Source organism: Leptonychotes weddellii, chromosome 9, assembly GCF_054177405.1.
Source record: "Leptonychotes weddellii isolate Sample4059 chromosome 9, ASM5417740v2, whole genome shotgun sequence".
Classification (NCBI taxonomy): domain Eukaryota; kingdom Metazoa; phylum Chordata; class Mammalia; order Carnivora; family Phocidae; genus Leptonychotes; species Leptonychotes weddellii.
In genome coordinates this window covers 3,673,203-3,700,002 of record NC_138377.1, presented here as the reverse complement: position 1 = coordinate 3,700,002, position 26,800 = coordinate 3,673,203, and the positions used below count along the sequence as shown (strand labels likewise).

The 26,800-nt window shown below is 63.2% G+C and overlaps 1 protein-coding gene across 8 annotated transcripts in view; it reads right to left on the bottom strand.

Moving 5' to 3' along the window:
• Positions 1-302: 302 nt before the first annotated feature.
• BEGAIN (brain enriched guanylate kinase associated) overlaps positions 303-26,800 on the bottom strand; it is a 44,452-nt gene continuing 17,954 nt past the window's right edge. For 4 of the 8 annotated variants that reach the window (XM_081829916.1, XM_081829917.1, XM_081829918.1 and 1 more), the window contains 5 exons: positions 7,805-7,966; positions 6,419-6,485; positions 5,701-5,808; positions 3,351-3,434; positions 303-2,397 (listed from right to left, as the gene is read on the bottom strand). In XM_081829916.1, the coding sequence (XP_081686042.1) occupies positions 1,048-2,397; positions 3,351-3,434; positions 5,701-5,808; positions 6,419-6,485; positions 7,805-7,966 (1,771 nt within the window). In that variant the 3' untranslated portion in view covers positions 303-1,047. Of the gene's footprint in view, positions 2,398-3,350; positions 3,435-5,700; positions 5,809-6,418; positions 6,486-7,804; positions 7,967-9,717; positions 10,642-12,078; positions 12,169-26,800 lie in introns of those variants that run through there. The other 4 variants (XM_081829913.1, XM_081829914.1, XM_081829915.1 and 1 more) reach the window with 3 other exon arrangements.

Below are 26,800 nucleotides of genomic sequence, written 5' to 3'. Positions count from 1 at the left end.
AACACCCTTCACAATGGGGCCAAAGACGTTTCAGAGAAATGAGAGCTGCTCTGAAGGAAAGCCTCAGGAATCTCCAGGCAGAAGCCAAGTCTGAGAGCCGAGAAAGGGCGGCGGGCAGAAACAGGAAGGGGAGCAGAAGGCACATCCTAGAAAGGGCAAGAATGCCTAGCGGGTTGAAACAGTGGAAGTGCTTGGATGCTGCACAAGATGCTGGGGGGGGGGGCGACGGGGGGGGCGGCAGCCAGGGCCACACATCCTCGTGGTCAAAAGGCAGTGGGGAGAAGAAACAACCCGGAGCCAAGTTCTTTCCACCGATGTCTTTTATTAATGAACAGAAGTACAGTACTAACTGAGACAGGGCATGCATCGCAGACAACAGGAGAGCAAGCCACAGAAACCGGGAGTTGGAGGGCCTCAATATGTCTGAGGTAGAGCGAGGTGGTGCCGGGGAGCGGGACACTGGGGGACGAGCACCGGCCCCACTCGGGACAGTGGACCACAGGAGAGCTGGGGTGGTGTATCGGTCACACGGCGAAAACAGTTTAAAAACATTTCACATCCCTCCACCCATTCCAGTTCCCCTCTTCGTGGACAGAGTTTCGGGTTCCCTGGTCACCGGCCCACTGGGGGTGTCTCCATAGACAGCGTCCTTCCCCTCCCAGGGGCAGGCCCCACTTGTCCTCCCCTGAAAAATAAAGGAGCTTTGTTTTGAAAACGCCAAGGCTGCCATCCAGGGAGCTGGAGGCCAAGTGCGTTAAGAAAGACCCTTTTTCTCTATAAAAATAGTTTCACTTTATAAAAGGGGGGAAATGCTCATCTCAGGTGGGGAAGGATGTTGGGATGTGAAAAACGTTCCACCGTGGTGGGGCTGGGATGGACAAGATGCTGTGGGGAGGGAGGGGACCTCCTCTCAGGCTCGACTGGGTTGGGTGGCAGAGAGGGTCCTGGTTGGTGGGGGGGCGCTGGGGAGGACGGGTGTCTCGGGGAGAGGCGCGCTGTGCCCTCGGGGCCCAGGTGGGGTGGGTGGCCGCGGCCTGCAGGCAGGCGCTAGTTGAGCAAGGTTCCGTAGAGCTGGGCTTTCGTGAGGCTGTCCTTGCGGCTGAGCCCCGAGCCACCAGTCCGCGGGAAGGCTGGCTGGGGGCTGAGGCGGGCAGTGGGGTGCATCTCCGGGGAGGCCTCCATGGAGCTGGGCTCCAGGGAGTCCCTGGAACTGTGGGGGCTATGCTCCGGCTCAGGGCTGCCGCCTGCCCCGCACAGCTGCACCCCAAGCCTCTCCGCGTCCCCCTGGCTGGGCGCGTAGCCGGGCAGTGGGTCAGCCGCGCGGCTGGGGCTCAGACTCAGGTCGCCGCTGGCCCGGAGGAAGTGGGGCTCTGCCAGGTGGCCCTGGGAGAGGTCGTCACCCTCCGAGAAGCTGTCGGCCTTGTAGGTGGCATAGAGGGGGCTGGCGCGACCCTCGGCCTTCTTGCCCGGGCTGCCCCCGCTGCCGTAGTAGCGTTCCGAGAAGCTGCAGGGTGAGGCGCGGCCGGCGGTGGTGGCCGGGTAGGAGTAGGCGCCAATGTCCTCCACGCTCAGGGGCCGCCACTGGCCCCGCACGTCCTCCCCAGGGAGCCGGGCCGTCCCCGGCTTGGCCCGCAGGCTCCACAGGTTTGGGGGCATCAGGGCCTGCTGGGGGCCCGGGGAAGCCGGGAAGCGGAAGGGCTCGGCGGGGTACGGAGACATGGTCCGCGCAAACCCCGGGGCCACCTCGGCCTCGAGCGGCGCTGCCACGCTGGCCGTGGCCTTGGCAAAGCGCGGGCTGCCCTCATAGGCAGCGGCGGGTGGCTTGCGGTCGAAGAGCTCGTCACGGCTGTTCAGGTAGATGGCCTGCTGCGAGGCAGTGAGCGTGCTGGCCTGGGCGTGCTCCTTCTCCTCTGACGTGGCGCTGAAGCTGGAGTAAGAGCTGGACGTGGGCAGCGAGCCCGCATAGCCTGGGAAGGCCTCATGCTGGAAGCCTGCGGGGAAGGCGGCCGCCTCGGCCTCCTCCTCCTCCTCGGCCGCGCTGTCGGTGGAGTTGTGAGCCCGCAGGAAACCCACGTCGGTCACGGGCGCGTCCACGCTGGGCCGCCGGGTGCGCCGCCGCTCCTCGGGGCAGTAGAGGGCCGTGTCGCTGCAGTAGATGTCCCCCTTGTAGGGGGGCCGTGGGCCCTGCTTCTCCATCCCATCCCGGAAGGCCAGGTCGCGGGCTGAGGCATCAGACAGGCGGGAGGACAGGCTGTTGGGGTCAGGCTTCTCCAGCACCTTGGCAATGACGCAGGTGGGGACGCTGTCGGCATAGGCCGGACGGCAGAGCGGGGAGGGCAGGCTGCAGCCGTGCTTCTCCATGTGCAGGCTCACGCGCTCCTGGAAGTCGGAGGGCAGCTGGTCGGGGTGGGGGGGAGGGGGTGGTGGGAGGGCAGGGACAGGGGTAGCAGTCAGCCTGGCACCTGCAGCCCTGACCGTGACCAACAGATGCACACATGGAAGAAGAGGGACCTGCCCAGGGCTTCTCAAACTGCACCGGCTAGAGCCAGCACCCAGGACTCTGTATGTCACAAGCTCCTGAGACTCGCCCGAGGACCCCCGGTCACCTGTGTCTCCCCAGCCCACAACAACTGGGCCTGAAGAGCCCAGAGGGTGGAACCAGGGTCTGACCTGGGCCCTTCTCGGGGCTGCAGCCCCCCTCATTTCCTCCCACCAAGAGGCTTACTTGCTCTCCCAGCCCTGAGGTCTGTCGGGGGCACCCCTGCTGGGTCATGAGGCCTGGGTGCTCCTGAACAAGACAGACTCAGATGCAACACAGACTCAGGGCCAGGCGACCAGCGGCTTCTGCACCAGCCCCTGGTGCCTCATGGGGCCGTCCCACTACTGTTTGATCTATTTTGTGAGTGTCTTAGGTGTGGCCCAGGCCCAGGCGAGAGGGGACACGGAGGACCAAGGTCTGGGTGAGGGCAGTGCGTGGAGCTGGGGCAGCCTGGCAGGGGTGGGGGGCCCTGGGGCCTTGGCTGAGTCACCCCCGTGTCGGGATCACTCTGCCCCATCAGTGCACAGTGGACTGAGGCCTTGGAGCAGGGACAAGGAGCAGCCCCCAGAGGAAACCAAAGGGAATGGGCAGGCTGTCCCAGATGGATGAGGAGGTGTGTGTGGGGGGTGGCCCTCCACCATGTTCAGAAAAGCCAGGATACTTGCAGGAGTAAGGAGGGATGGGGGCTCCAGGCTCACCCAGCGCCTTCCCCTCAAAGGGGAGAAGTGGCCTTGGGGTGGGACCTGCAGAAAAGGAGCCCCGAGTAGTCCTGGGGCGAGGGCTGGCCTCCCTGGGGCGGGGCTGACGTTACCTCGGACACCTTACGGACCCTGCCGTAGGTCTGGCTGCACTGCAGCAGCTGGGCCGCTAGATTGCAGTCCTTCCTATAGAGCTCCTACAAGACAAGAGAAGGCGTTTGGTGCAGGCTCGCCCCGCGCCAAGGTCCCTGCTGCCCGGCGCCCAGGGGCCAACGCGGAGACCAGGTGTGGGGGGAGCCGGCTGGGCAGCAGGCCGGGCAGGACCCTGTCTGGGCCTCAGGCGGTCGCCTGCACTCTGGGGCCTCGGTTCTGACCTGGAGCCGCTGGGGCAGAGAGGGCCCTGCCAGGCACTTCTGCTGCCGCCCCAGATGGGAACCTCCCACAAGGTGGGGGCGGTGGTGGAAGAAGGGCCTCCAGTGGCCCCTGAACTCCCAGAGGCCCCAGGCATGGAGAGCATGCCTGGTCTTCCTGTCCCCCCCTCCCAAAGCGGACTGTGCCGGCACCAGCCAGTGGTAAGGAACGTGCCCGCGGCCCCTGCCTCCCCGCGTCTCAGACTTGCTCCGCACACCCCCCTTCCTAAAGTGTGGCCTGCTTATGGGGGTGGCTGCAGGGCTGGGTGAGGGGCAGGGCGGAGAGGGGCAGAGGGCCTGTGTGACCCAAGGTCCGGGCAGGGACGGACTCAGCCTCCTGAGCCGAAAACAGATGCAAACAGTAGGACTTGAGAGGATTTGCTTCCATCTTTGGAAAATCTCTGTTGCATGTGCCTGTGGTTGGGCCTTTCACTCCTGCCCCCCAGCTGGGGGTCCTCCGCTGTGAGGGCTCTGACAGCGAGGAATCTGGGGTCCACCAATGGGCCCCGAGACCCTCCTGCTCCCCCCAGTCTCAGCTCAACCAGGACCAGGTGTTCTGCAGCGGAGACGGGCTATGGAAGGCACGGGCACCGCTGCCCCCTGCCCCCCGTTCCTGGAGGCTCCCCCACCTCCACCATCTACGCTGAGCCTCATGCCCCCAGCTTGGCCTGCCAAGTGGAGAGACACTGGGTCCCCAGCCTCCGCAATGTCTCCTTGAGTCCCCTGGGAAGGGCACAGTCGGCCAAAAGCTGAGAATGGATCCCCCGTGAGGCCCCAGACTCCCTGCCCCTGGCCTCAAGGGGCCGTGAGCACTGGCTGGCCAGCTCAGAGCCGCCACCGCATCCCTCGCAGCCCCCAGCGTGGCCCCGGGCCTTGTGCGGGGCCTCCCCCTCCTCTGCCTGCACTCCTCTCCCTCCTCACCGCACCTGCACGCTGATCTCCGCCCTCAACTCCAGACCCTGCCGTCCGGGCATGCCCTGCAGCTGTCCAGTGCCCAGTCCAGCCCCACTCCTGCTCCTCCCCAGGCACACACCCACCCCGAGACAGCAGGTCGCTTCTTTCCTTCGGGCTCTGAACCCTGCTGTTGGGCTGGACCCTTCTCTTCCCCCACACCCCATGTCCAAAATCCCCGTTAATGCCGTGGGTTCCATCTTTGAACCAGAAGCTGAGCCCTTGTCCCCACCGTCTGTTCTCGGTGAGCCCAGAAAAGCGTAGGTCCAGTCATGTTACTCCTCTCTTCAAGAACCTTCCGTAGCTCCCTACTTCATCCAGAATAAAACCCAGATTCCTAGAGGAGCCTGCACCGTGTGGCCTCTTGTTCTATTTCTGACCTCAGACCTTGCCCTGCCCTCCCCCTGCCGCCAGGAGGCCCCTCTGCTGTTCTTGCAGGCCCTCCTCTGCCACTCCGGTTCTTTCCACCGGAAGGAAGGCTCTTCCCCCGGTGCCCGTGGCCACCTCTCTGGCCACTTTCAGGTCTTGATCTAGCAGCCTCTTCCAGAAGCACCCAAATGACTCCCTAGCACCGTTTGCTGTGTTGTTTTTCCCTGTGGCATTCAGCACTTCTAACACGCTACGCGGTTTGCGTATCTATCTTGCTTGCCGTCTTCCCTGCTCAGGTGTAAACTCCACGTGGGCAGGGAGGGGTTTTGCCTGCGTCGTTCACACCATGATCTCACAGCCTCAGCAGGCCTGGCAAGAAGCAGACATTCCTTAGTGAATGTGTGGTCAGCTGTCAGGGGTCCTTGAGTGGGGCTGGGCCCTTGAAATCAGAGCATCCACATGGGCTCTGATGCCCACGGGGGCTGGCTGGGGCAGGAGCGAGCATGCCCCAAACCTGGGGTCAGGAAGCACCGCCTTGAATGGGATAATATGGCCCAGGGGCAGCTACCTCAAGCCCTATTTCCTTCCAGCAGAGGGTCTTCCTGAATACCCTTGGCAGTGTATGTCTGGTGAGGGAGCCCTGTCCTTCCACCTTGCCTGTACCAGCCCCTGAAGCCTGGAGGCCACGGGGCCTGGGCTTGGGCCCCCAGGGTCACGGTGGTCCAACACTCACATTGTCCTCCGACAGCTTGTCGATGGTCACCTTGGCCTCTAGCAGGTGGCTGTTGAGGGCAACAATCTCATGGCTCAGCGCTCGCTTCTCTTCCTCATAGTGCTGGCCCTGGGGCGAGGGGTCGGGGGGTATGGGAAGGAGCCAGTCAGGGGTCAGCCAAGGCCTGGGCCTCAAGTCCAGTTGCTCCATAGGCCTCCCGGGTGCCCTCTTGCAGTCGATAACGATGAGGTGTTTGCAAGGCCAAGGAAGGTGGGGTTAGGAGCACAGACCACCAGGTTCAAATCCACCTGTGTTCCAGCACGGACCAGCCAGACCGCCCTGGGCAAGTCACTGGCTCCCTGAGCCTCTTGCTCATCCACACCACGGGGACAGTAATGCCTACCTCCTGAGTCTGCACTCAGCACAAAGCCTGGCCCCTCTCCCTGCACCCCACCCCCTCCTGCCTTGAGCCTGTCCTCTTTCAGCCTCCACCTGAGCTCAGAGAGGCAAGGGCCCTTGTCCGGGGTCCCAAGCAGCGCTGTCTCTGCTCCGACAGACTCTAAGACAGCAGGTGTTGAAGGCCCATTTGTGATTTTCAGAAACAAAACAAGCCCGGAACCTACTAGAAGGAGAGGGAAGGTGCCAGATCCCGCCCGGCCCCGCCCTGACACACCAGCCATACAGGACCAGGAGGCCTCCAGCACCGTCCCCCAGGCGGCAGTGGGGTGGTGGCCCTCACCATGCGGTACAGCTTGTCCTCCAGTTCCTGGTTGATCCTCTGCAGCGCCATGTAGTTGCTCTGAATCCTGGAACAATGGGGTGGCTGCGGTGCCCGGCCCGACCCTCCCAGGACCCCTACAGCCACCCGGAGGGCAGGGCAGGGCTGAACACAGGCCTCCTGAGCCTGCCCACGGGTCCCACCCTGGTCTACCTGCTCCTCCGCACACAGCAAAGAGCGAATGTGGAGAGGCCTTTCCTGGGCCAGGGTCGAGGACCCCCTGGAGATGAAAAGGGAAGGCCTCTACTCCCAAGCGACTCTGTCCGGTCCTTGCTCAGAGTGTTTCACTCACATTTACTCACTCGGTCTCGAGGTTAGCAGGGCAGAGACTTAGGACTGGCCGCTCGGGGGGCCCCAGACTGAGTGCTGGAGACACATGCTGGCTGAAACCGGGCTCCCCGGGGGAAGAAAGGGGAAGGCGGGAGCAGGTGTTGGGTGGGAATCAGGAGCTGGGTTCCCACTACATGTGGCGTGCTGGTGGAAGAGGATTTGGGACCGCGTGCGTCCTCTCGACAACCTGGGTGCCGTGTCACTGTGCGCCCCCGCCCAGCCTTACCAGTGGGGAACTGAGGTGGAGGTGCTTCAAGCAGTAAGCGGCAGAGGCGAGACCTTAACCGAGGTCTGACTGCGAGGCCTAAGCTTGGTTCCCACGCAACTAGATGGGGGGAGGGCTCGCTCGGGGCGGGGGTGGGGGCTGGGACAAACGGCCCTCCTGGCAGATCCCGGCAGGGACAGCAGGAGCTTATGCGCCATCGGTGTTTAAAACAAACCAAGCCAAGGGCAGACTGTGTGTTCTCTCTGTATCTTCCTAAAGGCTGGAAAGTGTGTAAGAGGTAGGAAAATATCTTCAATATGCAGAACCAAGTTTTTAGAAAAGTTTGGTTTTTAAGGGAGTAACCACTCACGGTCCAGCACACCTTGCCCCACACTTCGCTTGCTGCCACGCTGCTCAAGGGAACGGTCCCTAAACACCGCTTCGTCTCCGGGGCTAGACATCGCTTTTCCTATCAGGGACCCAGGGGACGGGGGCTGGGGCCCCGGTGGGCCAGGAGGGGTCTGGAGATGGCTGCCCGTGTGTCATGCTGCTGTCCCGGCAAGAATATATGGGAGGAACAAACAGAGGATGGAGAGGTGCCTGGAAGAGCCTGTCCTGGCAGGACCTAGAGCCAGAGTCAAATCCCGACCCAGCCGCTCTTGGCACACGGAGCTTGCCCTCCCTGACCGTGGACTTGGCGTCGGTGAACGGGGTCCACAGCCCCCGGGGAAGGGGGGGGGCAGGCAGGGTTTCCCTGGCGGCCGCCCCCGGGCCCCGCCCCCCGCAGCCGGGCCCCGCCCCCCCCCCCGTACCTGCGCAGCTTCTCCGTGACCTTCTCGAGCTCCTCCTGCGCGCGCCGCAGCTCGATCTCCAGGTAGTGGCGCGTGGAGTCGAACTCGGTCTCGAGCTTCTCGAGCTTGTGCGTGGTGTAGGACAGCCGCTTGCGCAGCTCGCCCTTCTGCTCCTGCAGCGCGCTGCAACGACACGCGGCGGCGGGCCGGGCCGCGGCGCTGAGCGCGGGAAACGGAGCCCGAGCGGGCCAGCCGCCGCGCCGTGGGTGCGCAGCGTGTGCGCCCGGCCGCACGGACACACGCGAGGGCGCACGCGCGCGCACGCACCCAACACCCCTCCCCGGGCGGCTCCCAGCCCCTGGGCGGGGCGGGAGGTTAGAGAGTCGGTCCTTCAGCCTCCAGCGGCGCCCCGCCCTCAGGAAATCCCTGCGCAGCCCCCCCCCCGGGGGAGGGACCCTGGCCCCCGAAACTGGCGAGTGTTCGGGGCGGCTTAAAGGACCCTGGTTTGAGGAGCGCTCGTCAGCCCCCGGCTCTCCGACTCGGGGCCGCCCTCCGGATGGCACAGCTTGCAGGGGCCCCCGCTTTGGCTCCTGCATGGCGCCCGGCTGCAGAAGCTGAAGTCCGGCAGCCCTCTCGTCCCCGGATTGGCTGGGTGGCCTCCGGGCCGGGGAGAGGATGGGCTGTGCGCCCCATGCCCAGGCAGCCTCCGCCGCAGTGGCCAGCGAGCTGCGCGCAGCTTCGGCAACTCTGCAAAGCCCTGGCCTGCTCGCGCCCCCCTTCCTCCAGGAAGCCTTCCAGAGCCCCAGCCCCAGCTCTTGAGGCTCCATTTTCTCCACAGACCGTGGGCTTCTCTAGCACGCCAGGACGCTGAGCCCCCAGCCCCAGGAAACAGACACCCGATCATGGGCCACTGTCCGCATGCCCTCGTTTCTACAGTCAGGCCAAAGGCAGGAGGGGCAAGTATGGTGGCTGCGCCCAGTATGGTGACCGTGAACTCCACCCGGGCAAGGGCCACACCCTCCTGTGGACAGCCACCCCTACTCCCAAACACGCACTGACCTATGCACGGCCCCCTTTACAGGCTGAGCTCGAAGGGCCTCATCTCTAAGAGTGGGGCCAAGAGCGCTGACTTCCTGCAGGCCCGGGGCTGCCCGGCGGGTGCCGGGCACCAGGTGCGCCTGCTGGGTGTCAGGCAGGAGCAGAGCTAGGATTCCAGCTCTGTTCAGGACGCCCCTGGGCTCCGTAACCAGGAAGCCCACGCGGGGTGGTGCCGCCCACAGGTGAACTCCAGCCTGGCATCACCGGGTGGCCAGGGCCGCTGCTGTCACACAGGCCGCCACGGGCCCCCAGGCTGCCCACTATCAGGCCTCAGCTTCCCCCTGGAAAGACTGGACCGCCCGCATCTTGCCCTGGGGACACAAAGCCCAGGTTCTGGGAAAAATTCTGCCCAGAGAGGTTCCCCGGGTCCGAGGTGGGGGGCGGGGGGGCAAGCGGGCCCACTGTTTGCTGGAACAAGTGCACAGCCCCAGGGGACAATCTGGAGCCAACACCCCTTTGAATGGTCATTTCTGGTGCGTTTGCTGGGGGCCCGGGGAAGAGGACTAGAGACAGCACCCACTGGAGACTGTTGCAGGGGAGTGGGAGGGGAGTCCCCAGGTGTCCCGCTGAAAACCGCGGGAGGCAGGGCTCGGGAACCCTGACTCTGCCCAGAGATGTTGTGGGACCTTGAGCAAGAGCCCGTGTTCTCAGGACCTCCGAGACCCAAACCGGAGTCAGTGATCTAGGGAGCAGGCAGTCTCCTTCCGTCTCCGGCCCAGCGTGTAAGCCACTCATGTTACCATGGGCGCACACCCAACAGATCTCCATTAAATATTCCTGGATTCCTGCCCACGTCTACATCATTTTTTAAGAAATAAAAATAAAAAGTTGCCTACGTTTCGAGAACCTCAGAGAAGGGTGGGGCAGGTCCCCACGGGGGTCAGACTCCAAGGAGGAAGCAGAGCCTTAATCCAGGAGAGCCCTGCAGCACAGTGTCCACCGCTGCCCACGCAGGTCTGGCTGCCTCCTCCAGGCAGCATGCCGGACTGTCCCACCCTGCAGCTACAGATCCCAGATGGTCCTCCGCCCCAGCTCTTCTCCCCAGTGTGGTGGCGAGCTTCTTAGCTTCTTAGGGACTCTCCCATGTCAGCCAGGGCTCCCCCTGCAGGCACAATGTTGGGGGAGGGGGTGGGGCAGCAGCCCCTGAAGTCAATTGTCCCGTGGGGGCTGCAGGTCCACCCACAGTCCTCTGTCACAAGGTACAGGTGGGGTCTGCACCCTCGGGAAAAGATGAGAGCATCGTCCATCTACCTGTGTGACCACTTGAGTGGCCACCCCCTGCCACCCAGAGCCAGTGACCTTCCCTCCCAACCATGGCCACCCACCTGCAGCCACAGCACGGACCCTGCCATCATGCAGACCGCCCAGTCCTGATGTGACCCAGCCACACGTCCAACCCATACCAGACCGTCCTCCCTTCCTCTCCGGCCCCGCCGCACCCCGTTCCTGGCCCCTTGCAGCAGGGGGTAGGGCCAGTGCGGCCCCCACCCGGAGGAGCCTACCATCTGGACGGAACAGGTTCCGCGGTGAGACAAGCGTACAACAGCGCCGTGAGGTGGGCACCTGGTCAAGGCCTCCCCCTCACCAGGCGACCGCTTTGCTGGGCTGGCCTGTCCGAGCCTCGTGGCACCCAGCGGCCTTCCAGACATAACGGGGCGGATCTATCCCACCGACCCTCAGACACTACTCCCACCCGCCCCCGAGCCCTGCCCCGGCCAGGCCTGGGACCACAGCACCCCCAGCCCCGGACTCCCGCCCCTCCTGAGCCCCGGACACACCTCTGACCCCTCAATCTCAGCAGAGGCCCAGGCCCACGGCTGGAGTCCACCCCGTCTCTCCCCATCTCTGCCACTCGGGCTCCGTCCAGTCTGCAGAGCCCTCGGCTTTGCCCAGGCTGATCGTCAGGGCCCTGTTTGCCCCCAGCCCCTCGCTGCACATCTCAGGCTGAATCTCCTCCCCGCCCGGCCACACACGGAGCACCTCCCTGGCCCCACATGCTTCCATCTCCAGCCCCGGCCTCTCTCTGGCCCACTCGCCCACGTCCAGCCATCCACGGCCCACGGGCACCTGACACTCGGTGCATTCAATGCTGCCCCATCCCTGCCCTCTGCGGTCCCCACCCCCGAGAAGGGCACAGCTACCCTCAGTCCCCAGACTCCGAGTGGCCGTGGTGACCCCTCCTTGCCCCTTGCCCCTCACAGGTGGTCACTGAGTCCTGGTGATCAGCTACTCAGAAGCTTTGGACATGTCCCCTCCTCGGCCTGGTCCAGGAAGGTCCTGGGCTGGGCATCCGGGGGTCTGCGGTCACCTGGGGGGTGCCCCCATCGCTGCCACGGCTGCCCCCTCCCCGGGCATCAACCTGAGCCCTGCCTGACCTCTGCCTTGGTCTCCATGTCTGTAAAGCTGGGGTGTGGGCACCCACACACGGGGCGCTAGGGCCGTCGTGTGGTCCGTGTCCTGCCCCTGCTCATCAGAACCACCGGGAGATGATGCTAGAGGCCAGGGCCGTGTGGACGTGGGAATCTGGGGAGATTGCCCGGGGCCAGGGACCTCTGCTTCCCCCTGAGCAAGGAGTCGACTTAGGAGGCTCTGGCGTCTGGAAACAGCCCCTCAACAGAAGCACAGGGAGGGTGTGGGAGTCCTTTGTGACCAGACCAGCCAGTGCCAGGCCCTCGGTAGGGGCCACGCTCCCAGGCCGGGCGCTCAGGAAACCCTCCTCAGACTGTAGCCTGGTGAAGTCACCTTGCTTTGCCCTGGGTCTTGGTGAATCGAATCAGGACGTGCACCTAACCTGACAGAGTGTGTGGGGGTGAGGAGGTGTTTTCCAGTTCCTTCCTGGCCCGTGGGAAGCCCCTGGACGCGTGTTCCCGCCTCCCAGAGAAGAACGATGAGCTTAGGAGTGCAGGCCTCGTCCCAGGGCAGACCCCCCGCCCCACCCCCGCCTTCTACCAGGAGCCCTCCCTGGACACTCAGGGGAGGCTTGAGCCCCAGGACAGAGCCCTCAGCTAGGGCCAGGGGGTGCGGGCGGTGGGGCGTCGAGGGCCTTGGCTCTGAGAAGGATGGTGCAGGACGGTGTGGTGAGGCCATGCTGGGGGCCCTTCCCCATCGGTCTCGGGCTAGGTGACGCAGACAAGGGAGGGATGTCTGGGGACAGACGCAGAGACACCAAGGAACCGGGGAGACAACAGGTGTGTTACCTGTCCCAGAGCGAGGGCGAGGACCTGGCCAGCCGGCCCTGCAGGATGCGGGGCTGCCCGAGGCACGAGGGCACCCAGGGACTGCGCAGCCTGTGGGTGAAGAGGACAGAGCTGCTCAGCGTGGGGCTGGGGGCGGGGGCGGGGCCGCCATGGGCACAGACCGAGAGAGGGGGGTGTGGAACCCGCCCCCACCGGGCAGCAGAACTCCTTCTGGTCAGCAAGGTGTCAGGGTGCGGGTGTGGGAACCGGGGGCGGGGCAAGCCGGCGCACCTGCCGGCTCTGGGTGCCTGAGCCCCGCGGTGGTACTGTGTCCCACCACAGGCAGGCCTGCCTCGAGGTCTCAGCCTCAGAGAAGAGTCATGGGGGCAGGGTCCCCACAGCTCTGGGCTCCCATCTGGCAGGACCCATTGGCTGGAGATCCTAGGAGGCAAGGAGCGTGGAGGGACAGTTGACGCCAGGCCCCACCTGTGCTGGGTGGCTGTGATGGGCTCACACGTCTAGACAGGGGAGGGGCGTCCTGGGGGCAGAGGGACCTAGCAGAAGTTAGGGGTCCAGGGCAGGGGGGCGGAGAGTGGGACTGGGGGAATGGGGAGCGGATCGGCTGGATGGATGTGGGAGGGGACCCAGGTCTGCCCTGCCCTTCTTCGGTGCCACCCTGCGGGGGCCACCAGGACATTCATCAGCGCCCTAGCCAAGTCCGCTTGGGAGCGCTCTCCCCCACTGTCCCCCGCAGTCTCTCCAGGGACGCTCTGGTGGCCTCGCCGGCCCCAGAGCCAGAGTGGAGATCTGATGAGAGGATGCAGCCCCGGAAATTGGGCTTCCAAAAACCGCTTAGAGACACGGGTATTGAGAGAGCAGTATAATCCCATTTAAAAAGATCTGTATATCGACAGCCACGAAGAGTAAGGTAGGGAAAGAAGTGTTAGTGTTGTCATGGGTGGGTGGTGGGGCTCTGGGTAATTTGAAAATTTTCTTCTATACTTTCCAAGATTTGTCATATTTCCTATAGTGATGAGAAATCAGAAAAAAAATTTACTAAGGATCAAATTTTGCACCCCCCCCCCCAAAAAAAAGACTTGACAAGTCGAGGGGGAAGTGGGGAAGCTCTCAGCCCTGGGCTGTGCCCCGCACACTGGTCTCCACTTCCGGGAGCCCCTGTGTCCCCATCTGTAAGATGGGCTGCCCTTGACCCTGGTCTCCTGAGCTGGGGCCCCAGCACGCTGTGGAGGACGGGTGGTGGGCAGGGCACTGGCTGGGTCTCTGGGTGGATGGGACTTTGAAATTCCAGCCCCAGTGTCCACCCTTGGCCGATGACCCCAATGCCGCCAAGTGAACAGAGCAGGGGCGGGACGGGCCGGTGCCCTTGGGAGCGTCCAGAAACCGCCTGTCTGCCCTGGGTGCCTGGACCACAGCCCATCCTGTGGGAGTCCCCCTCCCGGCCCTCAGCCAGTCCTCACTCCACAGGGCCCCTCCGCAGGGGGGGCTCCTGGTGGGTGAGTTTTCAGAAGAGTAGCAGGAGGCTGAGGCCTGGGGGGAAACTGAGGCCCAGGGAAGGGGCAGGGCTTGCCTGGAGGCCCAGCGAGTAGGGGGCATGGCTGTGGCTTGACCCAGACACTGCTTCTGGTCACACACAGGGCATTTTTTTGCTGACAATACACTCTTGTTCTGACACAAAGGCTCATTCCCAGCCTGAGGCTGGGGAGTGCCCCATCCTGGAGATGAGAAAACGGGAGCCCAGAGAGGCTAAGCAACTCTCCCAAGATCACACAGCAAGCCTGGGGTGAGGAGGAGAGGAGACCCAGATCTGCTGGCCTCTCCTGGGGCTGCCACCCCCTTCCGGGGCATCTGTGCCGAAGGACAGGACGGCAGCGGGGAGGGAGGGCCACCCCACCCCCCCAACAGGCATGCCCAAGTGTTTAAGCGGAGAGACAGCGGAGGAGGGAATTACCTGCCTCCCAGTGGGCTCTCCTGGCCGGCTGCCGGCTGCCATCAGGGCCAGTGACTGCCCCAGTGGGGCCTGGCATGGCAGAGCCACGGCCCCTGTCACAGTGTCACCCCTCGCTGGGCCCGCAAAGCCACTTTCCCACCCTTGCTGGCTGAAGGGCCTGGTGACTGCTGGGCAGACAGATGGACAGAGGCTTTGCCCAGGCTGCCGAAGCCAACCTGCCCTGAGCCCCGGGGCCTTGGTGATCCCGGCTCCCCTCGTGGACAGGAAGTGTCCTCAGGGGGGGCACAATTGCCACCTGACCCTGTGAGATGGGCCTGGGAGGCACCTTGGACCCTGGGGGGCAGGCAGCTGGGAGGGGCAGGATGTCTGCGTGCTCAGGGAGCTGGTGGGGAGACCAGCCTGGCCAGCTCTGAGGGGCTGAGGGTCCGAGGGGATGGAGGTGGAGAAGGGGACACAGGGAGCGCCGGGCACTTCTCCCACCTCACCTCATCATCCCCCCATCATCCAGGTGGAGATGGCTGTGGCCACCTGTGGCTGCCTCTGACTGGCCCAGGGGAGGGAGGGGAGGAAGGCGCTTACAGCCACACCTGAGGCCCCCCTCCCCGCCACACACCAGGCCCCCTTCCTCCTCTCCCTGCGGGGAAAGGACCACAGCCCTCTCCATTCCTGTCTGATCCCCCAAATGCGGCCACACTCACACCTACCATCCAGGCAGTTGCCCATGCTGTTCCCTCTTCTGGAATGTCCTAGCTTCCCTTCTCTCAGTCCCCAGAGCCTCTTTTTTCTTGCGAGGCTCTGTGCAAATGCCACCTCTTCTGGGAAGCCTTCCTTGTTTCCTGCTCACTAAAGGTTCCCTCTCTTTCCTCCTCTGTCCCCAGGGGACTGAGGACTGCCTCCTGATGACCTTCCTCCATCCCTCAGGACCTCCTGGGGCCCGGGCCTGGGCCGTTTGCCTTCTCTGTTCCCCTTGATGTCTGTGGCACTGGGTGCCACGCTGGGCATGGGGAGGAAGGGCCTGTGAGCTCCGGGAGCCCTGGGGTGCCGGGAGGAAATCCGGCCCCGCTCCAAGGTGTTGACAAGGTTACTGGGTCGGGTGCACCTGGTGGGCCGGCGGCGGCGCCCGTCGTGGGGGGCTGAAGTCTTTGTGGGGATGAGGCGGGGCGGGCGGGAGGCCGACGGAGGGCGTGCTGGCTGAAGGAGCTGCGGCCTGCCCGGTGTCCCCGCGGCGCGCCCCCACAGGACAGCCTGTCTTCTCGGCTCGTGGCGCCCGGGCCCCACCCAGCAGTCATGCTCCAGCAACCCCAAACTGCTTGTCATTGCTCACATGCTGCAGGCAGCTTCTCATCCTGGTGACTTTGTCCCCGTGTCCCCTCTGCCCGGATCGCGCGCACTCCCTCCTGCTCCGGGTTAACTCCTCCACATCCAGGGCCTGGTGCCAGGGGGCCCCCCCGACCCCCCTGCTGCCCCAGCCCAGGCGGTCCCCGGGGCAGGGATCAGTCGCTGCTCGCAGGTGCGCAGCACACTACAGGGGTTGAGTCGGCTCCTGGGTGTCACTGAGCAGCGGTGCCTGGGGCTCCCGCACCCCCCACGCCCCGTTCCCCCAGCATTCCGGTCTCCCCCCAGTAGCCAGATGGCACGCCAGGAAACCCGGTCACACCATGTGCCACCTCTAGTCAAAATTCCCCCACGTGTGTCCATCCCAAGTCCCTGTCCCCCGGGACTCACCACTGCTCTGCCCTTCCCCGTGCTGGTCCCCTCCATCACCCTGAGCCCCTTCCTTCCCACCTCAGGGCCTTGGTCCTTGCTGCTCCCTCGGCCAGGGACATGCTCTCCCAACTCTTTCTGGGCCGCCCCTCCTCTCTCAGGCCCCGGTCCCTGGCACAGCCTGCCGTCCCCGCTCCGTCTCACTCCTGAGGGGGCAGCACCCTGCTTCCTTGCCTGCTATTCCGCGGGACTCGCCCTCCTCGTTCACCTGCCATCCTTAGCGCCCAGCCCAGCCCCTCCCAGCTGGGCCTCCGGGGGGCTCGTTGGGACCGCTGTGTGAAGCCCGCAGGATGTCCCGCTGGACCCGGGAGCGGGTCCCCGCAGAAGGCCTGGTGCCACGTGCCTTCCCCAGGAGGAGCCAGAGACAGTCCCTTCAGGGCCTCGGTGTCGTCTCTCCTGCCTCGAGCCCCTCTGGTGCCCCAGCCTGTGCCTGTGTTCAGTGGTCCCCACTTTCCTGCCGGTCCCAGAAGAGCCTTTCTCTGTTCCCGTAGGGAGCCCACCCTGGCTGGATCTCCCCCGAGGGGCAGGTGGGCATGAAGGGTCAACCAGCACCTCCAGAGCCTTCCGAGGGCCCACCTGCCCCAGGCGCGTGCATAAACCTGCTCGTCTAGTCTCAGACTACCCAGGGGGGAGGTGTGTACCACACCCATTTTACAGCTGGGGAAACTGAGATGCATGGCAATCAAGGAGTGGGGTGCCTCTGAGGTCACATGGGTTCAATGCCTGGCCAGCTGCTCTTCCCCTGACGTTGGGATGACAGATTTTAATGCAAACTGCAGTGCTCTGTAGTTTTCTTGGAAGCACCTCCCCTGCAGCGTGCTCACGAGGGGGCGCTGCCCACCCCCCCCCCCCCCCGCCGTGAGGGCCTGTGAGGGCTGCCTGTGGATGGCAACACTGCAGCCTAGTGAGCCCTCGGCAGCTGGGCAGACCTAGGGGTGCTCAGGGCTGGGACACGGCAGGTGACCTGGGCAAGTGGACAGAGCGGCTGCAAGTCACCCCCGAGCCTTTGCACACGCTGCCCCTCCCGCTCAGCACATCCCTTCCCGGCTCGTTGGTTCTTTGGTTCACCTCCTCCAGGAAGCCCTCCCAGACCTCCTGCTGGGTCAGAAGCCCTCTTTGCTATCCTGGGCCCAGTCTTACAAAGCAGGGGGTGCTGTCCGGGTGCAGGGGCTGTGTCTGCACCTCCTCCTCAGGGTCCCAGAGCCTGGTGCAGGGCCAGGTACGTGGCAGAGCCTGGTGGCCAGGCGCTGGAGGTGCCCACGGCCTCTGGGCAGCCCTGGTTTCAGCTGAGCTCCCAGCAGCCTTTTCAGGAAAGGCCCATAGGAGGCGGCCTGAGGACTCTGGCCCCCAAAGAGGAACAGAGGTAAGCAGCCGGGCTCTGGGGGCCTGCGGGGGGCTGGTGGGGGCAGAGCTAGCCCCCTCTCTGCGGGTCACCGCTGTCCACACGGGTCCTCATCACGTCTGCATTATAGACAAAGACCTGGCCCTGAGTGGCCACATGACCTGAAATGTCACGTGTGAGTCAGGCCAAACCCAGGCCTCCCCGCGCCCAGCTCGGGGCCCTGTTGACCCCCTCCAGCGACAAAGGCCTGTGGACAGATGGTGTGTCAGCCTCTGGAGGCCAGCTGGGAGAGGAGGCTGTCAGTGGCAGAGAACGCGGGTCCCCAGCACGTGGCTGGCACGTGGAAACGCACAACTGCAATGATGACCGGGGGTAGGGGGCACGTGGCGGGGGGCTTGCGCTCCAGGGCAGGGAGGGAGCGCCCGGACCAGCTCCCATGCCCACGGGGACGCCCCGCTGGCCTTCCCCAATGCCGCCTTCCTTCGGTGATCCCACTTCCGACACCCTGCTCTCTTCCCAGCTCACCACGGGGATGCCCGTCCCTCCACCACCCCCCCGCGGGCCTGGGCGCCGGGCGCCACTCTCCACATGCCCTCCCCGGCCTTCCTTTCATCGGGGCCAAACCCCAGCCTGGTGAAGGCCGCCTCTCCACGGACGGCAGGAAATCACGGAGCTGCGTGACGGGCTCCACTGTCTGCTCATCCGACACAATGATCTGGAATGTTCTCACATTCCCTGTCCGTTCCCTGTCCACCCCCTTCCCACCGCCTGGAAAACGACTTCACACCTTCTGCTCCCTGCTCAGCGCCCGCCCCACTCTTCCCAGCCGATCACCTCGCTTCCCTCTCCGCTGAGGAAACGAAGCCGCCCGAGGGAGCTCGCACAGATGTCCCCGCCAGGTGTAGCCACCTACCCGCATCTGCCCGACACCCGGCACCGCCCGCTGTTACTACAGACAGCCCGCCAGGCAGCCCCCCTCCCACTCCCGGCGCAGCTCAGCGACTCTCCCCTTGCTCCCCAAGCACCAGCCCCTCCCTCTCTTCCAGAGCATTCTCTCCGGCATACGAGAGAGTTACGACTCCCACATTGAGAACAACTTTCCCTTGACCCTCCAGGTACTGCCCCATTCCCTCCCTGCTCCATGGGAATGCTGTCCGTCCTCACTCCCAGCCTGTCAGGACCCACAAAGCCAAGGGCATGGCTGAGCCCTCCCTGGCCCACAAGCACCTCCTTCTCCTTCTCGAAGGTCTGGAGGCGAGAACATCCTGGCGGGGGCCAGGGTGCATCCCAGAGCCCAGGCCGGGGGGGAAGGGCTGACTAGGGGCTGGCCAGGGAGACGTGGGCAGAAGGCACCGAGTGCAGGTCAAGCGTCTGGTCCTTTCCCTCAGGGCACCAGGCTTGGGCTTGGGGCTGTCCCTCTGGTGCCTGAGCCGGCAAGGGGAACCGAAGGTGGCTGCCTCAGGCGGGGTGGGGCAAGCCACAGGGGCCCCAGGAAGTCCCCAGAACCCTTGGCTCTGTGAGGGCTCCTTGGGCACTCCTGCCCGACCCCCTCTTTCATAACACCCAGCTGGGCACCGTGGGTCATCTGCCCTTTCACTGGTCTCCTACTCTAGACTGGGGGGCCTGGAAGGCGGGACCATGAACACTTAGCCCCAGACCCCTCCCCTGCCCTGAGGCCATACCTGCCCTCCACCCAGAGTCGGTGTTCAGCGGGGGCACCCATGGGGAAATGGATGGATGGAATGACCATGGAGTTGGCGACGAGGGGCTCCCAAATTAACCTCCCAGCACCTGCCATCCCACCCTGGAGCCCCGGTGAGAAGGCACCACCATTCAATACTTCAATGATGGGGTTCATGACCACCTTTGGGACCCACGCTGACTTCCTAATTTGACCACCCCACCGGCCGGCTTGCCACGGCAAACAGACATGGGCACACATTAATTGGATCAGTGGGAGGGCCTGTTTTCCGGAATTCTGGGGATCATGAAAGTAATCAGAGCTGTGAGAGGCTTATCGGGGACCCCTACACTGTGGGGCATGGCCAGCCTGCCCCAACCCTGCGCTCCCTCCAAGCCCCGCCACTCTGGGCCCTTGGCTGGTCCCACCCTCCCCTCCCCTCCCCGTCTACCCCCGCCCCTGCACCTCTCCAGGCCCCGCAGGAGATGGTCTCCAGGAGGGCAAACCCCATCTGGAAGAAAAGGGGAGCTATGATGGTGGGCCGGAAGGAGCCCGCCTCTCTGGGCTTCAGGTTCAAAGCCCAAAGGGGCACTTGTGACCACCGTGACCTCCTCCGGGAAATGGCTCCCTGAGATGATCCCATTCAGTCAGTCAGTCACCCAGTGAGACCTACTGTGCGCCACTGGGGTGTCCTCACTGAATCCTCACCTCCCTGGGTGGGGGTGCCGCCCATCGGCAGACAAAGGAGTCATGGCCAAGGGCAAGGGCCTCTTCAAAGGGCACCAGCCTAGTACCAGCTCCTAGTAAGCACCTCTCCCAGGATGGCCTCCCTTCTCCAGGGCGGCCCCTCCAAACGTCACCGTGGGTCCCCCAGCCCTGGCCGCCACCCCTCCTGCCAGGACACTGAACACAGAGGCACAGCACCGGCCCCGGCAGAGCGCCCCCATGCGGTTGGCCATGAGGGACGTGGGAAGAGGAGCCGAGGACCCCAGGAGACCTGGCCCCACGTCCTGCTGCCTTCACCCGACAACCGTCTTGACTTCCCCATCTCAGGGAGTGGTGACTCCAGCAAGACGGACGTCTCACTGTCGCCCCGATGCGGGCCCCCTGACCGGCCCACTAGCCCCAGCACCTCAGGGGCCTGCAGAGGGACGGAAAAGGAGCAACTCTCAGAGGGCCAGGCAGTTAACAGGCAGAGCATTAACCACGTGCCAAGATTCATGGTAAAAATGTAATCCTGGAAACAACCTTCTAATGTAGGTGCTATTATTATTATGCCCACTCTACGGATGCAGGAACTGAGAATCGGAGAGGTTCAGAAACTTGTCCAAGCCACACAGCCAGGAAGTGACAGAGCTGGGATTTAAACCCAGGTGAGTCTACCTTCTTTATCGCATACTTCATCAGGGAGGCTTTCCAGGGGAGTAGGGACTCATATGTACTGTGAGGGTAGGAAACTCTGAAGGGAAGGACAGAAGAAAGAATAGTCTATGTGGAGGGTCTCTTTGTAGTGCCTTGAAACCCAAAGGGAGAAATCAAAGTGAGGTAGTCATTCACACCATAGTAAGAAGTAGCACTTAAGCCTTCCTCCATTAGGGTCAGGTTTAGAAGTAGGGCAGAGAGCCTTGGGGGACCCCACTTAGGGAGGGACTGGGCCTGCCGGGTGGGGTGGAGGAGACAAGAGGTGGAGAGTAGGCAGTCTGGGGGAAAGGGACAAGAAAACCCAATGACAATCCTGGAGGCCTCAGATGGGTCTCAGCAGGTGGCCAGTCCCCGGGAAACCTCTCCTTGAGTTGGCAGGTTTGAGACCACAATGCCAGCCAGTCCTTCAACCCTCAATGAACGCCCCAGAGAATGGGGCTGCCCTCCAGGGCAGGGGGTCTGCCCAGAGCAACTGTGCAGCAGGGGTACCCCAGGCCTGTGGGTAAGATGGCAGCCTATGCGTCCCCAAACCTGCTCTCCCCCTGCAGCTGTCCCCATCTCAGGTGACAACGGATGTTGTCAGATGTCCCCATCTCTATCCTTTGCTCAGGCCCAACACCCAGCAGTTGGTCTGGATGCTGCCTCCCCTTCCCTCACACCCCACACCCCGCCCGTCAGGAGACCCTGTCCGCTCTCCTCCCAAATACACCAGAACCCTCTGCCCACCTCCACCGCCACTGCCTGGGCGGTCAGAGCTGCCACCACGACTCTCCTGGTCCCTGCCCTGCCTTCCGTCCTGACCTCCCAGCTCTGCCCCCTCGCTCCACACAGACACGGCCACACCGTGGCTCTGCTCACAAGCGCTCAGCAGGCCCCACTCACCCCCAGCCTCCATCTGTCCCCTTCACCTCCCCGGCCTCCTCATCACTCTGCTCAGCTACTCTGGCCTGTCCCCACTTCTCATAGGTCAGCACCTTCCTCTGCACCTTGCACCTGCCGTTCCCTCGGCCTGGAGCTCTTTCCCCCACTCACGGGCCTGGTGACCCTTCACCTGCTCAGGCCTGCACCCAGGTATCACCTCCCCGGGGTGGGGGGCTTCCCAGGCTGTGCTGCCCCAACCCAACCCACTCACTGCCCTTCTGTTTGGGGGCATTTTTGGTCTCCATAGCACTGATCACTGTGATGCTTATTTGAAAAAGTTTTCTGTCTCCCCTAACTAGAGGAAGTTTTTGGTCCCTGCTGTATCCTCAGTGCCTATGACAGCCTCGAGCCAAGAGTGGGTGCTCAATAAATATTTGTCAAGCATGTAATCGATGAGCAAATTAAATCGACAGTGACAACCCAGAGGGCCAAGGCAGTGGAGCCTGCTGGGTGGGAGAAGGGGTCCCTGAGGGGAGTCTGGAGGGAGGCACGACAGGCCACCTCTGAGTGACCAGCCCGGGGAGCAGCCATGCGCGGGGCTAAAGGTGGCCTGGGTGCCACACAGGAGTTTGGGTCTTCTGGGGGGCCAGCAGGGATCTGGCTCTGTCAGAGGTGTGCCCTCGGCTCTGGGCTTCAGGAAGGGTGCTGGTGTGGCCCGGAAGAAGGGGCTACTGGAAGGGGGGGATGGGAAGCCTGCTTGTCTGACGGGACAGGTGTCATGGGCATCCACAGGTGAGTGGGCTGCACCATTTGGTCAAACACAGACAGGACTCTTCCAGCTGGGCACCGTCCTAATGCTTGGGGACGTAGCTCTGTGATCCTTCACTGCTGGGAGGGCAGGAGGCAGAGAATACCGGGAAGGTCAGAGCTCAGCCACCCCGTGAGGAAGAGTGCCCCACCTTCAGGCCCTGCCTCCACGTGCCCCTCTCCCACCTGCCCCCAGCCTCCTGCCCCTAATGGTCCCCCAGCCAGAAGCCCCCCGTCCCTGCTCCTCCTCATTTCAGTAGGGCCCCCAATCTCCTGTTGAGGTCAAATCCCTCCACCAGAGGCTCTCGCAGCTCTGAGGGCCTCCCAGGGGGTGATTCATGTTCTCTAACTGCTGGGCCAACCAAATACCCTTCAGGGGGTGATTTAAAAAAAAATAATAAAAAAACACTAGTCCCTGAGGGCCGAGGGGGTAGGGTGGGGGGCACAAGTGAGGGAGAGGCCCCCTCTCGAGCACTGTGAGGAGCGGGACGGCCACTGTTTGCCACAGTGCGGTCTCATCCAAAAGCATTTACTGAGCACCTACTACATGCCAGTTCTAAGCACTGGGGATCAGCAGTGGACTGCTGTTCTGGACACGGGTGGGGGGCGGAGACAGATAATAAACAAGATAAAGAAATAAAGTAAATCATTAGACAGCTGGAGATCGGGGTGGCCGGGAAAATCAAGGCAGAGGGGGGCAGGATGGGGGGTTGATATTATAAATGGAATGAGTGGTCAGGAAACCCCCCGTCTCCCTGACATCTGAAAAAGATGTGAAAGGAGGGAAGGCAGGAGTCATGTGGATATCTGGGGAAGAACATTCCAGATCGAAAGGAACAGCCTGTGCAAAGGCCCTGGGGCAGGAGCCTGTCCAATGTGTTTGAGGAAAGGCAAGGAGGCCAGGTGACTAGAGGGGAGAGTCATGGGAGAGGAGGTCAGTGGGATTTGACATTTCTGCCACGATCCGATGTCCGTCTCTATCTCCAGTATGTCAGGCTGGTGTTTCCCCACAGCGTCTCCAGCCTGGAGGGTGGCCACTGACAGGGGCAGAACCACAACAAACATCAGTCATCTGAGTGCATCAAAGAGCGTCGGCCCGAATATTGGGGTGTCCCTGTGCAAAAAGCTTTAATCCGAAAGGAAAAGCCGTAAACATTCAACAGAATTAAAAGTAAGAACTTGTGCTCATCAGAGGACCATTTCAAGGGCAAGTGGCCGCTGGGGGGGCGGGATTCGCACATGTGCGAGCAACCAGGACCAGGCCGAAGAACACCCACAAGCCGGTCAGACAGCCTGATGGGAAAACACACACAGAACTTACAGAAGAGGAACCCCCGATGAGCAGCAATCCAGGGGAGTGCAGTTAGCGCCACCCCAAGAAACAGCACCATGCCCCCCTCCCCGACGATGATGCCAAGATGCCAAGTGCCCGGCGGCCGTGGAGACCCAGGGCCCCCCAAGGACCCTGGGCTGGACTAGAAGAAGCACCCTGCCGAGCGTGGCCCCCTGCTTCTTCCTGACCATGCAGCTCTGCTCCAGGGCGTACCCCCAGGCATGCAGCACGTGGCCCCCAGAGCACCTGGGCGGAAGGTCCAGCAGCTCCGTCCACAGTGGCCCAGGCCGGAAGCCGCCCCCACTCCTCCAGCAGCGAAGAGAGGGACGGCAGTCACGTCACTCACACGTGCTGCCCCAAGACAGCCAGCTGTGGACCATCGCCACCCCCCCAGCACGCCAACACGATGTTTTAGTGAAAAAAGACCAGCCTTTGAAGTACAAGCTGGAAGACTCCGTGGATGTGAGGTTCTAGACCAGGCAAAAAACGACCTCTGTCAGTTAGGGATGCTCTCAGGTGGCCAAATGATGCAGAAAACAAAGAACTGCTTGTCACATACGCCAGGGCCCTCGAGGCCTCCCGGGAGCCGGAGGGAGCCGTGACTGGGGAGGGGTCTTGGGGCGTCCCTGGAGGGCCGGCAGCAGTCATCTTCTTGACCTGGGTGCTGGCCGTTCTAAACTTAATCTCTAAACTGCACAGATATTTATTCCCTTTTCTGCATGCTGGTCACAGTTCACAACTTTGAAAAATGCTAGTTGGGGGAGCGAGCGGGGTGGACGCACAGCGGGAAGAGCTCTGCTTTCCGGGGCACCTGCTCCGTGCCTGCAGCAGCTGACCCACTTTCCCACATCACAGAGGGGACGGGGCTTGCCCAAAGGCCTGCGGCAGACAAAGTGGCCACGGCAGGAGCGAAGGCAGAGGGGACCCTGTGCAGAGGAAGGCAGAGGAGTGGATTAATTTGGGGATTAGCTGCGGCGCCCCGCGCGCAGACAGCCAGCCGGGACTCGCTAATAGCCACAAATCCTGGAGTGTCACAGGAAGACTTGCGCAAGCTGTCAGCGGCAGGAGGGCTGAGGGAGCGAGGGCAGGGGGACCCAGGACGCCAGGTCAGAGGTGGCCGGACCTGGGGGAGCACGACCATGGGCCGGCCCCTGCGGGGCCCCCAGGTCAGAGGTGGCCCGACCTGGGGGAGCATGACCGCGGACCAGCCCCTGCACAGCGCTGGGGCTGGAAAAATCGAGGGGGCAGACCCAGGCTCTGCTAGAAGGGGCTCCCCTCCGGCGCACGCTGGAGGGCACTCCATCGACCTGCGCTCCCCACCCCCTCACCTGTTTCCCAAAACGCATCCCTGCTTCCTTGGGCCTCCCATGGCCTTTGGGCCTCTTGGGAGGTCTGTCCAGTCTATCTTCCTTGCAAACTATATTCATTCTTCAAGCCTTGGCTCAAGTATCCCCGCTTCCAGGAAGCCCTCCCTGATATTCCAAGCCAGTGTCCCTGGCCTGGGATCCCTGGGAAGATCTGTTGATGGGCCTGTGTCCCCCGCCTGCCCTGGAGGGTTGGCCTGGGTCTTACTCAGTCTCAGCGCCCGGTGCAGGACTCGGTACACAGACAGGGAACGAGTCCACTCAGGGGGTGGGAGAGTGAGGGGCAAGAGAGGCACAAAAGCCACAGAGAAAAGGTGACAGGGAGAACAAAGAGTTTGTCATGTGGACAAGAAGGCAGGTGGAAGGGCATTCTAGGCAGGAGAACAGCACAGGCCAAGGCAGAAAGGCCTGGCAGCTTATTTGGGACTGGGAAGGGGGACTTCAGTATGGGGTGGGTGGTGAGCAGAGGGAGTCGGTAGAGGAGCTGGGGCAAGGGGAACCCACAAAGGGAGCCACTGAGGGGCAAAGTGAGAGGGTCCTTTTGTTCACTCATCACATATTTCCTGGACCCTCCCACAAGCCAGGCTTGGTTCCAGACCCCACAGTGAGGATGGGATGTCGAGTACGGGATGGGGCAAAGGACCTGCCCTCCAGGAGCTCAGTTCAGACCCCCAGGCCCAGCTTGCAATGCGCAGAAATGCACTCTAGGGGCAGGAGGCGGGGCCCAGGCACAGGGTCATTCTCTGGACACCCCAAGACCCCTTCAGTTGGACCACAAATGCCTCTGCTCCTGCCTGGGGATCCCACCATAGTGTGGTTCAGATGCCCCATAGTGAACCTCCATCCGGGCCCCTGCTATGGGCCAGGTCTCAGGTGAGGCACATCATTCTCCCAACAGTCCTGCCAGGGCGGGGGGTGGGGCGGGGGGGTGATTAGGATATCCACTTCACAGATGAGAAAACCGAGGCCAGACACTGGATCTGTGGGACCCCAAGCCCCATGACCTACCCCTGTTGACCAACTTCCCCTACATCCCTCGGGACCTCTTGGTCCTGGACCCCCAGCACTAAATGCAGGACGGAACCCTACAGGGGCAGCCCCTGTATCAGCTGGGAAGGACGGGTCTGGAAAGGCCCTTGAGGTAGCTCTGAGAACACTAATGGGGGGAGAAGAAGAGGAGGGCAGGACCCTCCCCAGTTGTGGGATGCTATGCTGCGTGCATCCTGGCCCCATGGGATCCCCATTCCCACCAGCTCCAAAATCCTGCCTCGGCTGAAAGCCCAAGTGGCCCAGAGCAGCCCAGAAGCCCAGGCCCTGGCTACTGCCACTGGCCTTTGGGACTCGGCCCAGGGAAGCCCTCAGCCCATTTGGCAAAGCCATGCCTGATGCCCTTAGCGTCTCAGGCAGTGGATCTGCCCAGGTGGCTCACCTGGCTCACCAGCCCACCTGTGTCCTCTCTGTCCCCACTGCCCAGCACACAGGGGTGGGTGCTCAAGGCCTTGGCTGGGCATGGAGAGCGAGAGAAAGAGAAAGAGAACCACCCCCGTTCCCCAAGCTGGTCTTGGGGTGCCCCACGAATGCCACCTTGCTTTCAAGTCCCAGCTGAGTTAAGTAGTGTCCCCTTCTTCCTAGGGACCCATCCCAGGTGGGGAGACAGGTGAGATGACAGCCAAGGGGGGGAGGGGCAAGGGTACGGGGGAGGGCCCTGTCCTGAGGTCAGAGGCCTAAGCTCATCTGTGTGGCCAGAGCCAGGGCTGCTGCTCCTTGGGCCTCACTGGCCCCACCTGGACCTTGACCCTGACAAGGTGGATCTGACTGAACATCAGATTTGGAGTCTGAGCTCCTATGACCTAAGACACTGGACCCCTCCTCCCAGCCGGGGACAACTGTGTCCATGCCCTGTGGGACCCACAAGTGAGGGCTGCACTCCAGCTCAGTGGCCAGGAGATGGCCCTGCTCTGAACAGCCAGTCTGGGGCCTCTGTGTGAGCCCACCTGTCTCAGGCTGCTCGCTGGGCATTCCCAACTCACCCACAGCACTAAGGGCCAGCTGGGTCTCTTTCCCCTAGACCCTGGGGCATGTTCTGGAACAAGCCTGGGCTCTGCTAGGTCCCAGACTCTCAGGGAATGTGCGTCCTGGCTACCTAGCACGTTCCCCATGGATGCTGATTCTGGCCTTGGGAGGAGGGGCAGCCAGAGGG